This window comes from Bombus pyrosoma, linkage group LG11 (genome assembly GCF_014825855.1).
Source record: "Bombus pyrosoma isolate SC7728 linkage group LG11, ASM1482585v1, whole genome shotgun sequence".
In the NCBI taxonomy this organism is placed as follows: domain Eukaryota; kingdom Metazoa; phylum Arthropoda; class Insecta; order Hymenoptera; family Apidae; genus Bombus; species Bombus pyrosoma.
This window is the reverse complement of record NC_057780.1, coordinates 15,502,232-15,515,235: the sequence shown is the minus strand read 5'-3', so window position 1 is coordinate 15,515,235 and position 13,004 is coordinate 15,502,232. Positions and strand designations below refer to the sequence as shown.

Below are 13,004 nucleotides of genomic sequence, written 5' to 3'. Positions count from 1 at the left end.
AAGTAAAAAATTGCAGGGAATAGGAGTGAATTCAAATGTTCGTGCAGGTAAGTGTTTGGTATTCGTTGTGTATTTAATTAGTTGTGTGGTAAAGTATGGACGTTTCAGTGGAAGATAGTTCTAGATATATTAATAACTGACCGGAAGTACTAGATTTGTGTATATTATTTCAATTACTAATTTCTTACATGTTTTTACCCTATTTTATAAAGTGATTGTAACGATTAGTTTCACTTTCAGATATATATATATATATATATATGTCGGAGATGGAAGGACACTGGAGCCTCCCGTTTGGAACTATGGGAATTCCGTAATATTGTAATTTATATTCTACTATAGCCGTAATTAAACGATTGTTATTCATTGTATTTTGTTCGAGACTTGTGATATTGGGATGGGGTTCGAGGCGACATAACTGGTCGCCGAACGTAGCCGCGGTCACGGGATGGACATTTTCCTTGGGAATGTCGATATAATGGGACACACGTTGTATTAACAATCAAACTCCAAGCAGAGATTGCCTAGCAACGGCGATTGGAACCTTCTCGAAGCTTCGGACCAGTATATAACAAACGAACGCAATCGAAAAGGAAGGAAAAATTCCATCAGTCTGTTACTCGTGCAATCGCCTTGAAGAGTTACACATCGAGAAGTATATACAGAGCGTCCCAGTAAACGTGTTTGCGTGTTAAAGTATTTTACGTTTAATAAAGAGTTATCCCGTTGACCGTGGATTCGTTATCGAACCTAGAATCATTGTCACTAGCGTCTCGAGTATCTAATTACCACGGCTACTTGTCGATATCTGTAACAATCGTGTTCGCATTAGTCAATATCTTCTCTATTGCATAACGACAAAGTCTAACCATAACGAAGATTCGCTTCACGCCCTTTAACCCCAACCCTAATCATAATGCGAATCCGATAATGCGATAATTATCCCATAATAATATTCGAATAATAATCCCATAATGCGATATATATATATATATATATATGTATACATATTGGGAAAAACCCGTAATTAAGCAATTATCATTCGACCCGATTGTACCTGTTCGAGATTCGTGACAATGAGCTTGTGCTCGGGGCGACAACCAGTCCCCAACGTAGCCGCGGTCAAGGGATGAACGTTTGCCTAACAAAGACCCTGTTTTCCGAGTAAGATGGTCGTCAGGTGCCGATGCCGATGATATATATATATATATTCTAACGATAATCCGACATATATATGTTCCTTATTACAGGAGACGTCAGTAAAGAACACTACCGTAAAAAGCTACTTGAAGATAATGTTTTATTATACGTGATAGGAATTTCTTATATTATGCACTATACAAATTTATTATATATTTGTAAAATTCTATATAGCAATGTATTTGCTAGAAGTCAGAGTGAAATAAAGTTATTAAACGTATTCAGTTGAGTACGTTGTTACGTCGCGTGGGGGACATTCCCTCGAAAGTATATACGTCATATTTTCCTTGTGATCTTCCACTTATTCGAAACAAACTCTTGTTAAAATCGAAAAATGGTATCAAGAGAATATGATTGCCGAGGAGGTGGAACAAAGATTGTAATTCCTGCAATTTCACGTTATTTTTGTTCCGAATTTGATGAAATTCGTTCGCGCATTTTTTGTTTGATGGTTTTATCTCAACAGAAGAGAGGAATTAAAATAAATACGCACTCTATACTTTATTAGTAATAAGAAGTATTGTACATTCCATAATCTTGAACAATAATTTTCTTACAATATGTGCTATAATATATATATTTAATCACGTTTCTTTCTTCCTTCGCTCTGTTCCACGCTGGTACATCTTTTCCCTCATCATTGTTGCAATGTCATATCTGCCTAATGGCAAATAATGTTAATATTCCTTAAAAATTATTGAAAGATTGTAAAAAAATGTATAATACAGTACCTCGTATTTAACTCAGGTTTCAAGAAGATCCTCGCGAATAAAGGTTACGAAGGTGAGATCCAGCTCCTATCGGACCCTTGCCACCCAGCAACCAGTACAAGATGTATAAAAAACTGCACCAGGTGCCTCCAACACATGCACAACAGTATTCCAGATAAAGAAATAACCAGTTAGTTGTCTATTATCCATTATTAGACTGTCGATTTTTATGCAAATTTGTATTGTCATGAACATAATCGAACGGATAGCATTTATATAGGGATTTGTATTTTCCAGCATTTTCATTTTTGTATGAAGAGTATTATACTTCAGAAATATATTTCATATATTTTTCTATATTATATTCATTCTGCGCATTTTTGCACTTTTACAATGAATTACGTAGAAATGCATAGAAATCCGTAGTGTAATTATTATTATTTGATATTATCGATTATCGTTTGAACTTTATCTTTATCTTTAATTTATCTTGAATCTGCCACAGGATGGTTGACTATCAGAGGCAAATTCTTCATGGTGAATGGTGCCAATCTCGCCTGTGGTTGCTCCAGGAGCCCCATGGGTTTCAGCCCTCATTGTCATGTCGGAGACGGTTGCGTAGACGTAATTCTCGTCCGACATACCTCGCTCTTTAACAATATCAGGATGTTGTTGAGGTTGTCCAGCAAACAGAAGACTTTGGTATGTGAAATAATTGTAAATGTATTAATTAATTTAAGAATATACGTATATTCTTGATTCTCTCTATGAATACACGATTATATGTAAATTGTTTATCTGGGAAATCCAGATTCAAATTATTTTTATTCGCTTATTTGTAACAATTAAATTATTCGCCTCGTGATATAAAAATCCAATTTACAGTTTGCTAATTATTTCAGAAGTATTAGAAAATGTGCCGACGATCGTTCGAATTGATCTAGCTAGTCTGTTTTCTTTTGCCAGTACGATCTGCCGTTCGTCGAGGTGTACAGAGCCAGGGAGTTCACGTTCCGCACCCTACCCACCCTGCACATGCAGTCTACCAGTGAGATTAGCAACCGCTATCTGAACTCGAGCCTGAGCGTATGGAACTGCGACGGCGAGGTGATCGATAGCTCCAATGTGAAAATCAGGTAAACACTCGTTCGTGTATTTACAGACTCTTCATGCTCACTTCCACCTCGATGGTTTACACGTAAGCTTCCACTATGCTTTCATTGCTGACCTTTGATATCTCTGATACCTTATCGACCGTTAATTTCCGTTTAAAATACCAGTGTCGTTCGGATAAAAAAAAAAGAAAAAGAATAGAACGATAAAATGAATAGACTTATTTGAGTATTTTATGGGAAGCATTTTATATAACGTATACAGGGACCCAGATTAATATTCGGGCACATTACCATCTCTCTGTTTGTTGCTTTGCATAAGAGGTGCATATTTTCGTGGAATAAATAACACGATATTTGAATCATTCCTTCCACTCGTACACGAGTCAACAAATACAGAGGTAGTGCTGTGTCCGAATATTAATGTGAGCAACTGTAATTGACCTACTGTGATTTATCGACAGGGTACACTGCCAACTAGTGAACATATTCACGAGACGAGCCCAGGAACCAGTTCACGGCCGGACCTGTTTCTGTTAGTGGCAAGTAGCAGTCGATCTGCTGGTGGTCACCAACGTTGCGTTGCTTGAAGTAAGAGAACGACGAACGAGCGTTTCCGAACGAACACGATGGCATTCAAATCGCATAGTTCCTTCGACTTGCCCTAATTAATCGTTATCGCGATATCGACGCGTGGCGCGCGAGGATAACGAACAATTTTCCCGCACGGCGACCACATCTCCAAAAATGACTGGGTATACCATAACATCTTTTCACGACTACGAAGAAACGTCTGTAGTTGTGAAATAGAAAAACTGTCTAAAAATATCGTTGAATCAATACTTTAAAGTTTACCGATGTATGAAAGTCGTAGAATTGGTAACGAGGAAATTGAAGAATTTGAAATTTTTTGGAAGAAGTTTGAAATTCGGAAACATTTAAAACATGCAGTATTGAATATCTTAAATAGTCCATGACGTCGCAATTCACAAGATATCGTCGTTGCTCGAGCGTCCGACTAACAGCGGAGCTTTCTACCGAATACTCCGTGCGACGCGTATCACAGCTATGCCTATCTGTCCGCTATTTCTTCGAATCAAGGTCTGAAACCACCAAGAAAGATGTCAACGTCCATGAAGACCACGAAGAATACGGGCCCTTACGTTTGCACAGCGATACTCGGCCAATTCTTTCCACTTTTCCCTTCTTATTATTAAATTATAGCCTGTAATCGTCGAACATTCCATCGTGGATGTCTCCACTACGCTGCGGCTCAGTCGATAGAATGTACTTACAGAGTTTTGTATAACGGAGACCGGTTTTTCCGGTCTTTTCCCAACGTTGTTGCAGTGGTTGCGCATTTTCGTACTTAAAATACACACACACACACACACTTGAGATGCGATTATCGTAGATTCGGTGCATGGATGAACTTTTCCCTGGATGAGATTTCTAAAGATATTACCATTAGAGCGCTTAAGTTTACTCGATAGAAGTTTAGAGTGTACAGTACGAGCGTCGTCTATAAGACTCCATTATATATTTTTCACCTGGAGGACGAGCCAAAGAGACGAAGAAAAGTGACTTAAGTTCTACGAGTTCGCAATCGAGGAAAATAAGAAAATCGTAAGAGAATCGACCAAGTGTTGCTTGAAACTCTTCAAGGTATCAGTATAGTCAGTTCGTTTCTTGACGAGTTGAACTTTAGAATCCAATGGAATTTATTAATTTGGATCAATTTTCAGATAATTTTCCAATTCTGGCCGCCTATGACAATATTAAATTTCCAACAACGAATGACCGATCTTTTTTTTTACTTTCCAAAAACCTTTTAAAGTTTTCTAACATAACTATATTTTGTAAGAAACGTTTCAAGACGTCAAATGGTTACCCAAACACGTGCGAAGATACTTTGACTAAACTGATATCTTTGTGATTCAAGCGTTTCGTCGTCGATAAGCATTAGACTAGCGATATTTTCTTTATGAAGCCCAAGATTGCCGACTACCTGTACAGACAAAAAGAAAAACAGAGAAAGAGAACACATGTATTTTCGTGAAACAAGCACGATTTTAAGAAAGTTGCATCTATAGCTGTAGAGAAAATGTGACGAGGATCATAGCTATTAGTGGTTAAGCTTAGAATACTTCGAAGAAGAATAGAGCGGCATTTACTTTACCGGGACTAGTATTTTCATTTATTTATTTAATTGTAGGAAATAAGCTTCGTGAAGATCGGTGTTAGTGCGATCCATCGACCGTACTATCGTGAGAAATGCACTAGTACGTCGATGCATTCACAGTTGCGTTGTTTCGATAGTTACCTCTTTTTATTTATAATTATGATGATACATACAATATGGACGGTTAGCGTTCATAAGCGAGTGAACAGAATATGATTTCGAATATTTGATCTAAGAACCGTTTGTAATCGGCAATGTGGATATTGTTAACACGTTGACATCAGTGACGCATGTTTTTTATTAAATTTTCTAGAATGACCAAAATAAGATAAATTTCATGCACTAAGGAATTTTCAACAATGCGAAGGATTTAGACAACATTGCCAGAGCAAAAGCACAGTATTGCACATTTAAATCTATTCCACCTCCCATGGGAAAAATATGTAAAATTCGCGTGACAGCCAACGTGTTAAAATTTCAAGAGCTTACGACAAGAATTAAGTTACCTTTTTGTTGATAATCGGAAATGAGAGAGAATCTGCTAGAAGTAAGATATTTTTATATATTTAATATTGAAACAGCTGAGATGGCCCAAATCGAAGAAAGAGTGTAAATATAAAAATTTATTGGAAAGAGACCGATATATCCCTTTGATTATAATTTAATCTTCGTCTTTCTTTCTCGACCTGAAGATTTGCAGATTGCAAAGAAAGATGATGCGTATTACAACGATAGAGGATTTTATAGTTGTAAGGGAGAAGCTTGTCAACGCAGTATTGCACGCGTTAAAAATTTCGTTGGAGCTTTAGAAAGGAGGACCGTTCCCCCGTGGAAATTGGTTCGTTTGTAAGCGAAGACGCAAGCGGCGAGTGGAAACTTTCGTTCGATCGTTTCTAGTCTGTTGCGTTCACATCGAAGCATACGTGTTCCGTCCTTGGTTTCTGTTTCCTGCAGCTTTGTTTATTGTCAAGGGATGAAAGTTTCTCTCGCCTGTCCATCAATTCCCGATGTAGAGAGGAAGTTGTAAAAAAGAAAAAGAGAAAAGTATTTTCGTAGTCTAATCAACGATTTCCCCCGAGGGCCAATCTTTCGTTATATCGTTAAAAGAACTATGTTGAAATTTCACTTTCTTTTGTAATGTTTCGTTGGGTTTGTGATATTTCGAATTTTTTCTTCTTTTTATCTTGTTCGTTGAACGTAGTGAATCCGCTGAATTGATCGCCGCGCTGTCGCTTTCTATTTCCGACTTTCAAGACCGACATATCATAGAGAAAGAACGACGTTACCTTGCGGTCGATGTTAAACAAACCGCCGTACCTCTCGAATTTCGTCCAAAATGCATTTCTTATTTTCCCACGTCGGTGTTGGTTAGCTTGTTCGACAATTCGATTCCACGTGCTCTAAGATTCTTTAACCTTTTGGGGTCTGATTCTTTACAGCAATAGCATTCTTCTCTTTCCTTCCTCTTAATTTCCTCCGTTATATTTTTAATCAATTCCGACAACGAAACATTTCGCGCGGACTTTCTAGGAGACAAAAATAGCGGACCACAAGGGGTTAACGACGAATAAATTCAGGAAAGAAAATTAGCGACTAGATGAATGATTATTTTGTAGACGCGTATGTCCAGGTTGTACAGATATATATATACATATATATATATATAATAATGATATACATATAATATATATAATGCATATGTATATATCTATATTTTAATTACGAGGTATTTATATACATGTATAGAAGGTAAAGAAGATAGTCGCGATGAGTCGCTTCCGATATGGTTGTATCCGAGTGTACTAATCGTTTTCGATCATCTTTGCAATGATGCACCGAATGTCGAGAATGGCTGCGTATATTATTAATAAATTGTACTTCACTTTTTCACCTCGCGTCATCTTTCTCAATCCCACTGCATCCTTTAGCTCTACGTATAGAACGAATAGATCGTACAAGAACAGCTTTGGATGAAAAGAAGCTAGGACGAAAAAAAAAAAAGAGAACAAGAAGAAAGGTAAAAGAATAGTTATGAGAATCGATAAAACATAGGAAAGATCTTGAAATACGTCTGTTGATCGATATCTTTGAAAATCAGACTACAGCAGCAGCATACTTGACATTATATATACGAACGCATAAAATTGAAATGTGGAACAACTCAAAAGGGGGATAAATTTTCGGCCAACATTCACATTTACTCTTTTCTTTTTTCTCCTCTTTTATATATTAAGAATTTTTAATAATCAATATTGTCGGATATATATATATATAATATATATTATATATATAATATAATACATTATATTAATTGAGACAGTATGGACACAACGTATAATTGGCGCGGTAAGGTGACAAAGAAGCCTCTCCCTTGTCAGTGTCCCTTCGTCGGAGGGTTGCCAACTCCGTTCGCAAGTCGAGGTCGTTTCACGCACCCCGGATCGCTCGTTTCTCCGTTTTCCTCTTTTTCCCCCTTCTTTCTCTCGTTTCTCCTTCATCCTCTAAAAATTTCCTCGATATCGTGCATGGTTTCGAGTCCCGCCACGCTTATCACAACTTTGGTTTCTCTTAAGCATTAATATTCCGATGATCGATCGTCTCTATGGAAAGAGGGCTGGCCAGTCGTACTTATCGTTTCCTCGGGCGTTTCTCGGAGAGATGTAATTACAAGAAGTATAAATTCAAATAGAGATCTTCGTTAATATGAAATGCTGTTCGAAATGGTTTGCCGTGAATTCGTTTTCCTAACTATCCGAATTGCAAGGAAAATTGCGAGTTCGTTGCAAGTAATAACGGATATGCCGATCGTTCTTTTTTATATCAACCCTCTAGATCTATGCTTTATTTTAACGTTAATGGCCGATAGCCCAAATATACACGTAGAAATAAGTATAAGAAACGATTACCGATGTTTAAAATACCGAAATATATTATCGTTAATACGTATCTCTGTCTCAGCGAAATTCAACAAAGCTGGGAGATCCGGAGCTCTCTATTAAAAAAAGAAAAATAATGAAAATCTCCTTAGCCACTCTTTGAATAGAGAAATCTAATTTAACGCGTCTGACTCTTCCACTTATCACTATCACCACCTTCGTCACAGCCCTCTCTCTCTCTCGCCCTGCCTTTCCCAAAGGCCAACCATCCTCGGTTTCTTCCTTCATTTAGTTACTTCATTTTTTACTTCATTCGTTTCATCTCTTAACGTTTCCCTGCTGTTTCGCCGTGCCCTCTGCCTCTCACGTACTCCTTTCTGTCGCTATTTTCTTTTGCCACCTCGTTCGCAGCGTATCGTTATACTATTTAGTCTAATCCCTGATATATAACATGAACCTCGTTCACAATCGTAAAAAAAGGATCGTGAGACGAAAATATACACGAGCTTCCGACCACCGTCGTCGGTGATCGAACGTTCGCGTTCTCGGCTTCCTCTTTCTTCCCCTTTCTTTTTCTTCCTCCCGTCGCGTCTTTCGTGCTCTTTAGTCTCGCCTGCTCGCTTTTCTCGGGGACGCTCGGTTTGGAGCGTTAAGAGTCGCACACGAGTAAACTAGGAGTTTTCAACGGTAGAAAAATGACGATCGAGCCACTAGCAGAAACCGCCGCGTAGAATATTGTGCGTTTGGCGAAAGAAAGTTGTACGTTACCGGTGGAATAAATGAAATATTCCAAATTCGTATATTATAAATTTATATTTGAATCTCTATCTTTAAAATCAGAAGAGACATAAAACTATGAAAATCGCGACCTCCTAACAGCGCCAAGCCTCGACGACCCCTGACAGTTTCGATACTATCCTCGAGAAACGAAATAAATCGCTCGCGTGTTTTCGCCTCGTTGCCTACTTTGTACAACCGATACTACACAATGTGTGCTATTCTCGTTTGCTTAATAAATATTCGATAAATATATCATTGTATTTCATCATTATAATATATGTATATCATCGTATTGCCGTAATAATAGGTAGTAATAATCGCACTATGTTACTCATCGCTGTTTCTCGTCGTTTACAATTACCAAGTGTGTCGTTAAGTACCGTTAAACTTTATATATATATATATATATTATTTATTATTATTATTATTATTAATATTATTGTTATCGTTATTTTCGTAGCTGAACTTACACTTCGCATGCTCGTGCGTTCTATATTCATCTATTGAATTCTCGCAACACACCCCCTAACCACACACCCCCAACAACGAAAAAAAAAACAAGAAAAGAAGAATCAAAAACAATCTTTTCTTCTCGTCTTGTTAATCAGTGCTCGCTAAGTTAATCGTTCGTTAGCTACGCATTTACATGTTTTGTATATATATATATATATATATATATACTATATATTATATATATTATCAATATATATATCATAATATATAAATATATATATATATATATATATAATTTATCATACGTCTTCAGTCGCCCGCAAGCTTAAATTCTACGCAGACGATCCACCGTCTATCCTTTGTTCTTTCCCCCCTTTTTTAAACTCTTTAACGCTTAATCGCCCGAAAAGTAACGACGTCTCGACTTTCGATGATTTTCTCCCATTCGCACAGAGTTTCCTCGTCGAGATTTGCGGAGATTTCGACGGAAGAATCGCTGTTTTCTTTTGACCGATCCACCTTCCAGGTGAATTGCCACAGTGGGTGGCCCGGGATATCCAGTCGATATTTCTTCATCCTCGAACCCGATATTTTCCCTCGATCGAGACGCGCGACTATCAGTCGCGTAATTAAGCTTCCCTCGCCTGTTCTGCGAGAAAAACATCCCTCGTCTATCGTCTTTCCTTCTAACCCTCTCCCCCCCTGCCCCCCAAATTCTACTAGAGAAATATTCTATCTTACGTAGAAAAAGTCCTCGTGCGCACTGTCGTGCCGGTGGGAACTTCCGGTTGCGGCTGAGGATCACTTTTGTCGAACCTTTCCTCGTTTATAGTCTATTTTTAAACTTCTTGTCGCGTCGATGGTATTTTATATAAATGGTATTCAGGCATAGCTGTTCAGGGGTAGCGACAACGGTGTCAAAAGGAAGGAGCGAAGAGCGTAAACACCGAGCAAAGGTCTAATCACCGTGCGAACATTCCTTGGAGTAATAACGTGGAAAGGTTTGTTGATAGGTTAATACTAGTTGGTATGGTCGAAAATTAATTATATAGAATGGAATTAAGTATCCGGGGAAGCGAGTTGAAATTATTCTCTAGCATTCGAATAGCACACTAGACGATCGTCACTATTCAAATTATCACTCTCTTAATAAATTACTATGCTGCTAGTTAAATTACAAATTATCGCGAGATATGCAATTAAATAGTCTATCTACTAGCTACGATTAAGCGAAATATCGGATTCTTCACTCGTAACAAGGCAATTATTTCTAAGTTATCATTACGATCAACATTCGAATAATTCGTTCGTGCGAAAACATAACTGCTATCATCGTTCGATCCTCGTCGATATCACAACAATCGCTATAAAATACAAGATAGCTAACTAACGTGTTATTTAGAATTAAGGGTAGGGTTCTTTAAATTCTTTCTTTTCCCACGCGTTCTTTTCTTCTCTTTTTTCTTTCGTATTTCGTGTTGGAATCGTGATCCCAGCCGCAATGAATTCCGATCGGCTGTCATGCGGACGATTTTTTAATGCACTTTCGGTTCAAGGCAGCTCGAGACGCTATAGAAAATGTTCCTGTGGATGTCCCGAGAGAGATCGGCGCGACGCGAGCTCGACGTTCTTCAGACGTCATCGTATTGAGCGGAAACGCGGTTGGCTGGACTCTCGAATCAACTAATCGCGAAATCAAGCGGTCACCAGGCGCTACGATGAAAGATTTCTCTTAATTTCCACGATTTATTATCCTTTCCTCTTTCCAATAAGCAGATTTTTCGCATAAAGTTCATTATTATGTACTCGTGAAACTTCGAAAGTTGTAACCAGAAGTTGGAGCTTAAGCGGTAAATTTTCCTTGGAATCTGAATTCAAGGATTCGAACTCTTTTAATAAAAGTTTTATTTGAATTCGAGAGTTTCGATTTGCATTCGAATTTCACATTTTCATTAATTTTAGATATGGATCAAGAATAAATCTTCCGTCGTGAATTCTTTCTCGGAAGCCGACCTAACCACGACCTTTCACCCTATCGGGAAGACCTAATACTACTTCGTAATCGCTCTACCCTAATTGGCACTCTACTCTATTCGCATCCTTGAAATCGTACGTCGATAATCCTCGAATCACGTATTTTCCAAGTTTTATGCTTAAATATTCTTCTATAAAATTATTACATCCTATAATCGATCGCCCTTATTAGAATAAAAAGAATGTCACAACGTTAAAGTTAATGAGGAGGAACTTTCGGAACGTCCAACGTTCAATTTTGTAATCTCTCCGCCATACAAAATTATTACTTTTATATAAACATCGATTAGTTTTATACGTCGATACGTGATTCCTGATCATCAATTTCGAAAAATCTCGTACAAACTCCAGCGAATTAAACTGAAAGAAGATCACCGTAAGAAGTCCATTTGCGGTAATATACGTATCCCGAACCACCCTAGTTTCGTTTTGTTCTAGTTCCCCGTGAAATTTTTAATTTTTCTTTTTTTCTTATTATTAATCGGCATCGAGTGCCCCCGCCCATCTATCCTTTAACAAAATAAGAACGCGAAATTTCGTTACAATCGCAATTGGCATTGACGAAAGTATTAAAATTCTTTGTACAGCTATTGCGATCCCTTCGACTACCTCGCGCGAACCACCCCCAAAGGAAGCTCTAGATCTTCGACTACGTCTACCCATCTATCCGGCAATACAACTTTTTCGATATTTCTTTCAAACGTCTAAGAAATTGACAAATCCCTCTTTGGAGGAAAAAAGAAAAATATTCGTGGAGGGTGGTTGGCGAAGGATTCGAACGGAGTGTGCGAGATTCTTGATCGATCGGATCTAGGATCAATGAATTCGGCTGTCCTTCTACCCCTGTGCGTGATGTAACAACTGAGAATGGCCAGGGTGTTCTACCCTCTTCTAAATCGTCCATATTATGGTACAAGCATGGATTTACCTTCAAATAAAAATTTGCCACCAAGGAAATCTTTTCGCTTGTTCGAGAAAACATCCGATTAAACCTTCAATTATTTAAGAAGGTGTAATTAGAAAGCCTTTGCATCCCTTTTAATACCAACGACTTAACGAACAATAATTATTTTCATCTAAAAACCAAGGATGATCCACCCTGAGCGTGCGTGTTTTACGTACCCTATTCGTCTCGCGTTGGATCAATATATATATATATATATATATATATTACTATATATAATATATAAATATATATATATATATATTTTTTTTTACATTAACGAATCATTCTCCCATAGTAACCGTAGTCGTAAAGCGATTATTAGTTTAGTTAGTGTGTGAATTAATAGTAGTCAGCAATAGCAGCGCCCCTCCCCTCCCATAACACATGGCGCGCCTTAATAGTTGAAATAGGCGGTGTAATAGTAACAGTTGTATGCGGTCGTCTTCCACCTTACGATTAATAGTTAATAATTAATAGTAGCGGTAACATAGTAGTAGTTTACCTTACAATAGCGTTGTTATTAATTAGTAGTAGTAGTAGTAGTAGTAGTAGCGATAGTAGCAGTAACAGTAGTAGTGATAGTAGTAGTAGTAGTAGTAGTAGTAGTAGTAGGAGCAGTAGTAGTAGTAGTAGTAGTAGGAGCAGTAGTAGTAGTAGTAGTAGTAGTAGTAGTAGTAGTAGTAGTAGTAGTAGTAGTAGTAGTAGTAGTAG

General features: G+C 37.7%; 1 protein-coding gene and 1 long non-coding RNA gene across 3 annotated transcripts in view; one reads left to right on the top strand and one right to left on the bottom strand.

Annotated features, from left to right (window-relative positions):
• Nucleotides 1-7,094, top strand: part of LOC122572404 (ceramide kinase) — a 29,215-nt gene extending 22,121 nt beyond the window's left edge. The window contains exons 5-8 of the mRNA XM_043737336.1: nucleotides 1,948-2,100; nucleotides 2,416-2,612; nucleotides 2,877-3,046; nucleotides 3,487-7,094. Of these exons, the coding sequence (XP_043593271.1) occupies nucleotides 1,948-2,100; nucleotides 2,416-2,612; nucleotides 2,877-3,046; nucleotides 3,487-3,562 (596 nt within the window). The 3' untranslated portion in view covers nucleotides 3,563-7,094. The remainder of the gene's footprint in view (nucleotides 1-1,947; nucleotides 2,101-2,415; nucleotides 2,613-2,876; nucleotides 3,047-3,486) is intronic.
• On the bottom strand, nucleotides 1,677-2,064 carry LOC122572412. Of its 2 annotated transcripts, none has more exons than XR_006318447.1 (2): nucleotides 1,932-2,064; nucleotides 1,677-1,861 (listed from the first exon to the last, which is right to left on the bottom strand). It is a non-coding gene; the product is annotated as an uncharacterized LOC122572412 (long non-coding RNA). The 2 variants fall into 2 exon arrangements; XR_006318446.1 differs by having other exon boundaries at nucleotides 1,677-1,857.
• Nucleotides 7,095-13,004: the final 5,910 nt, after the last annotated feature.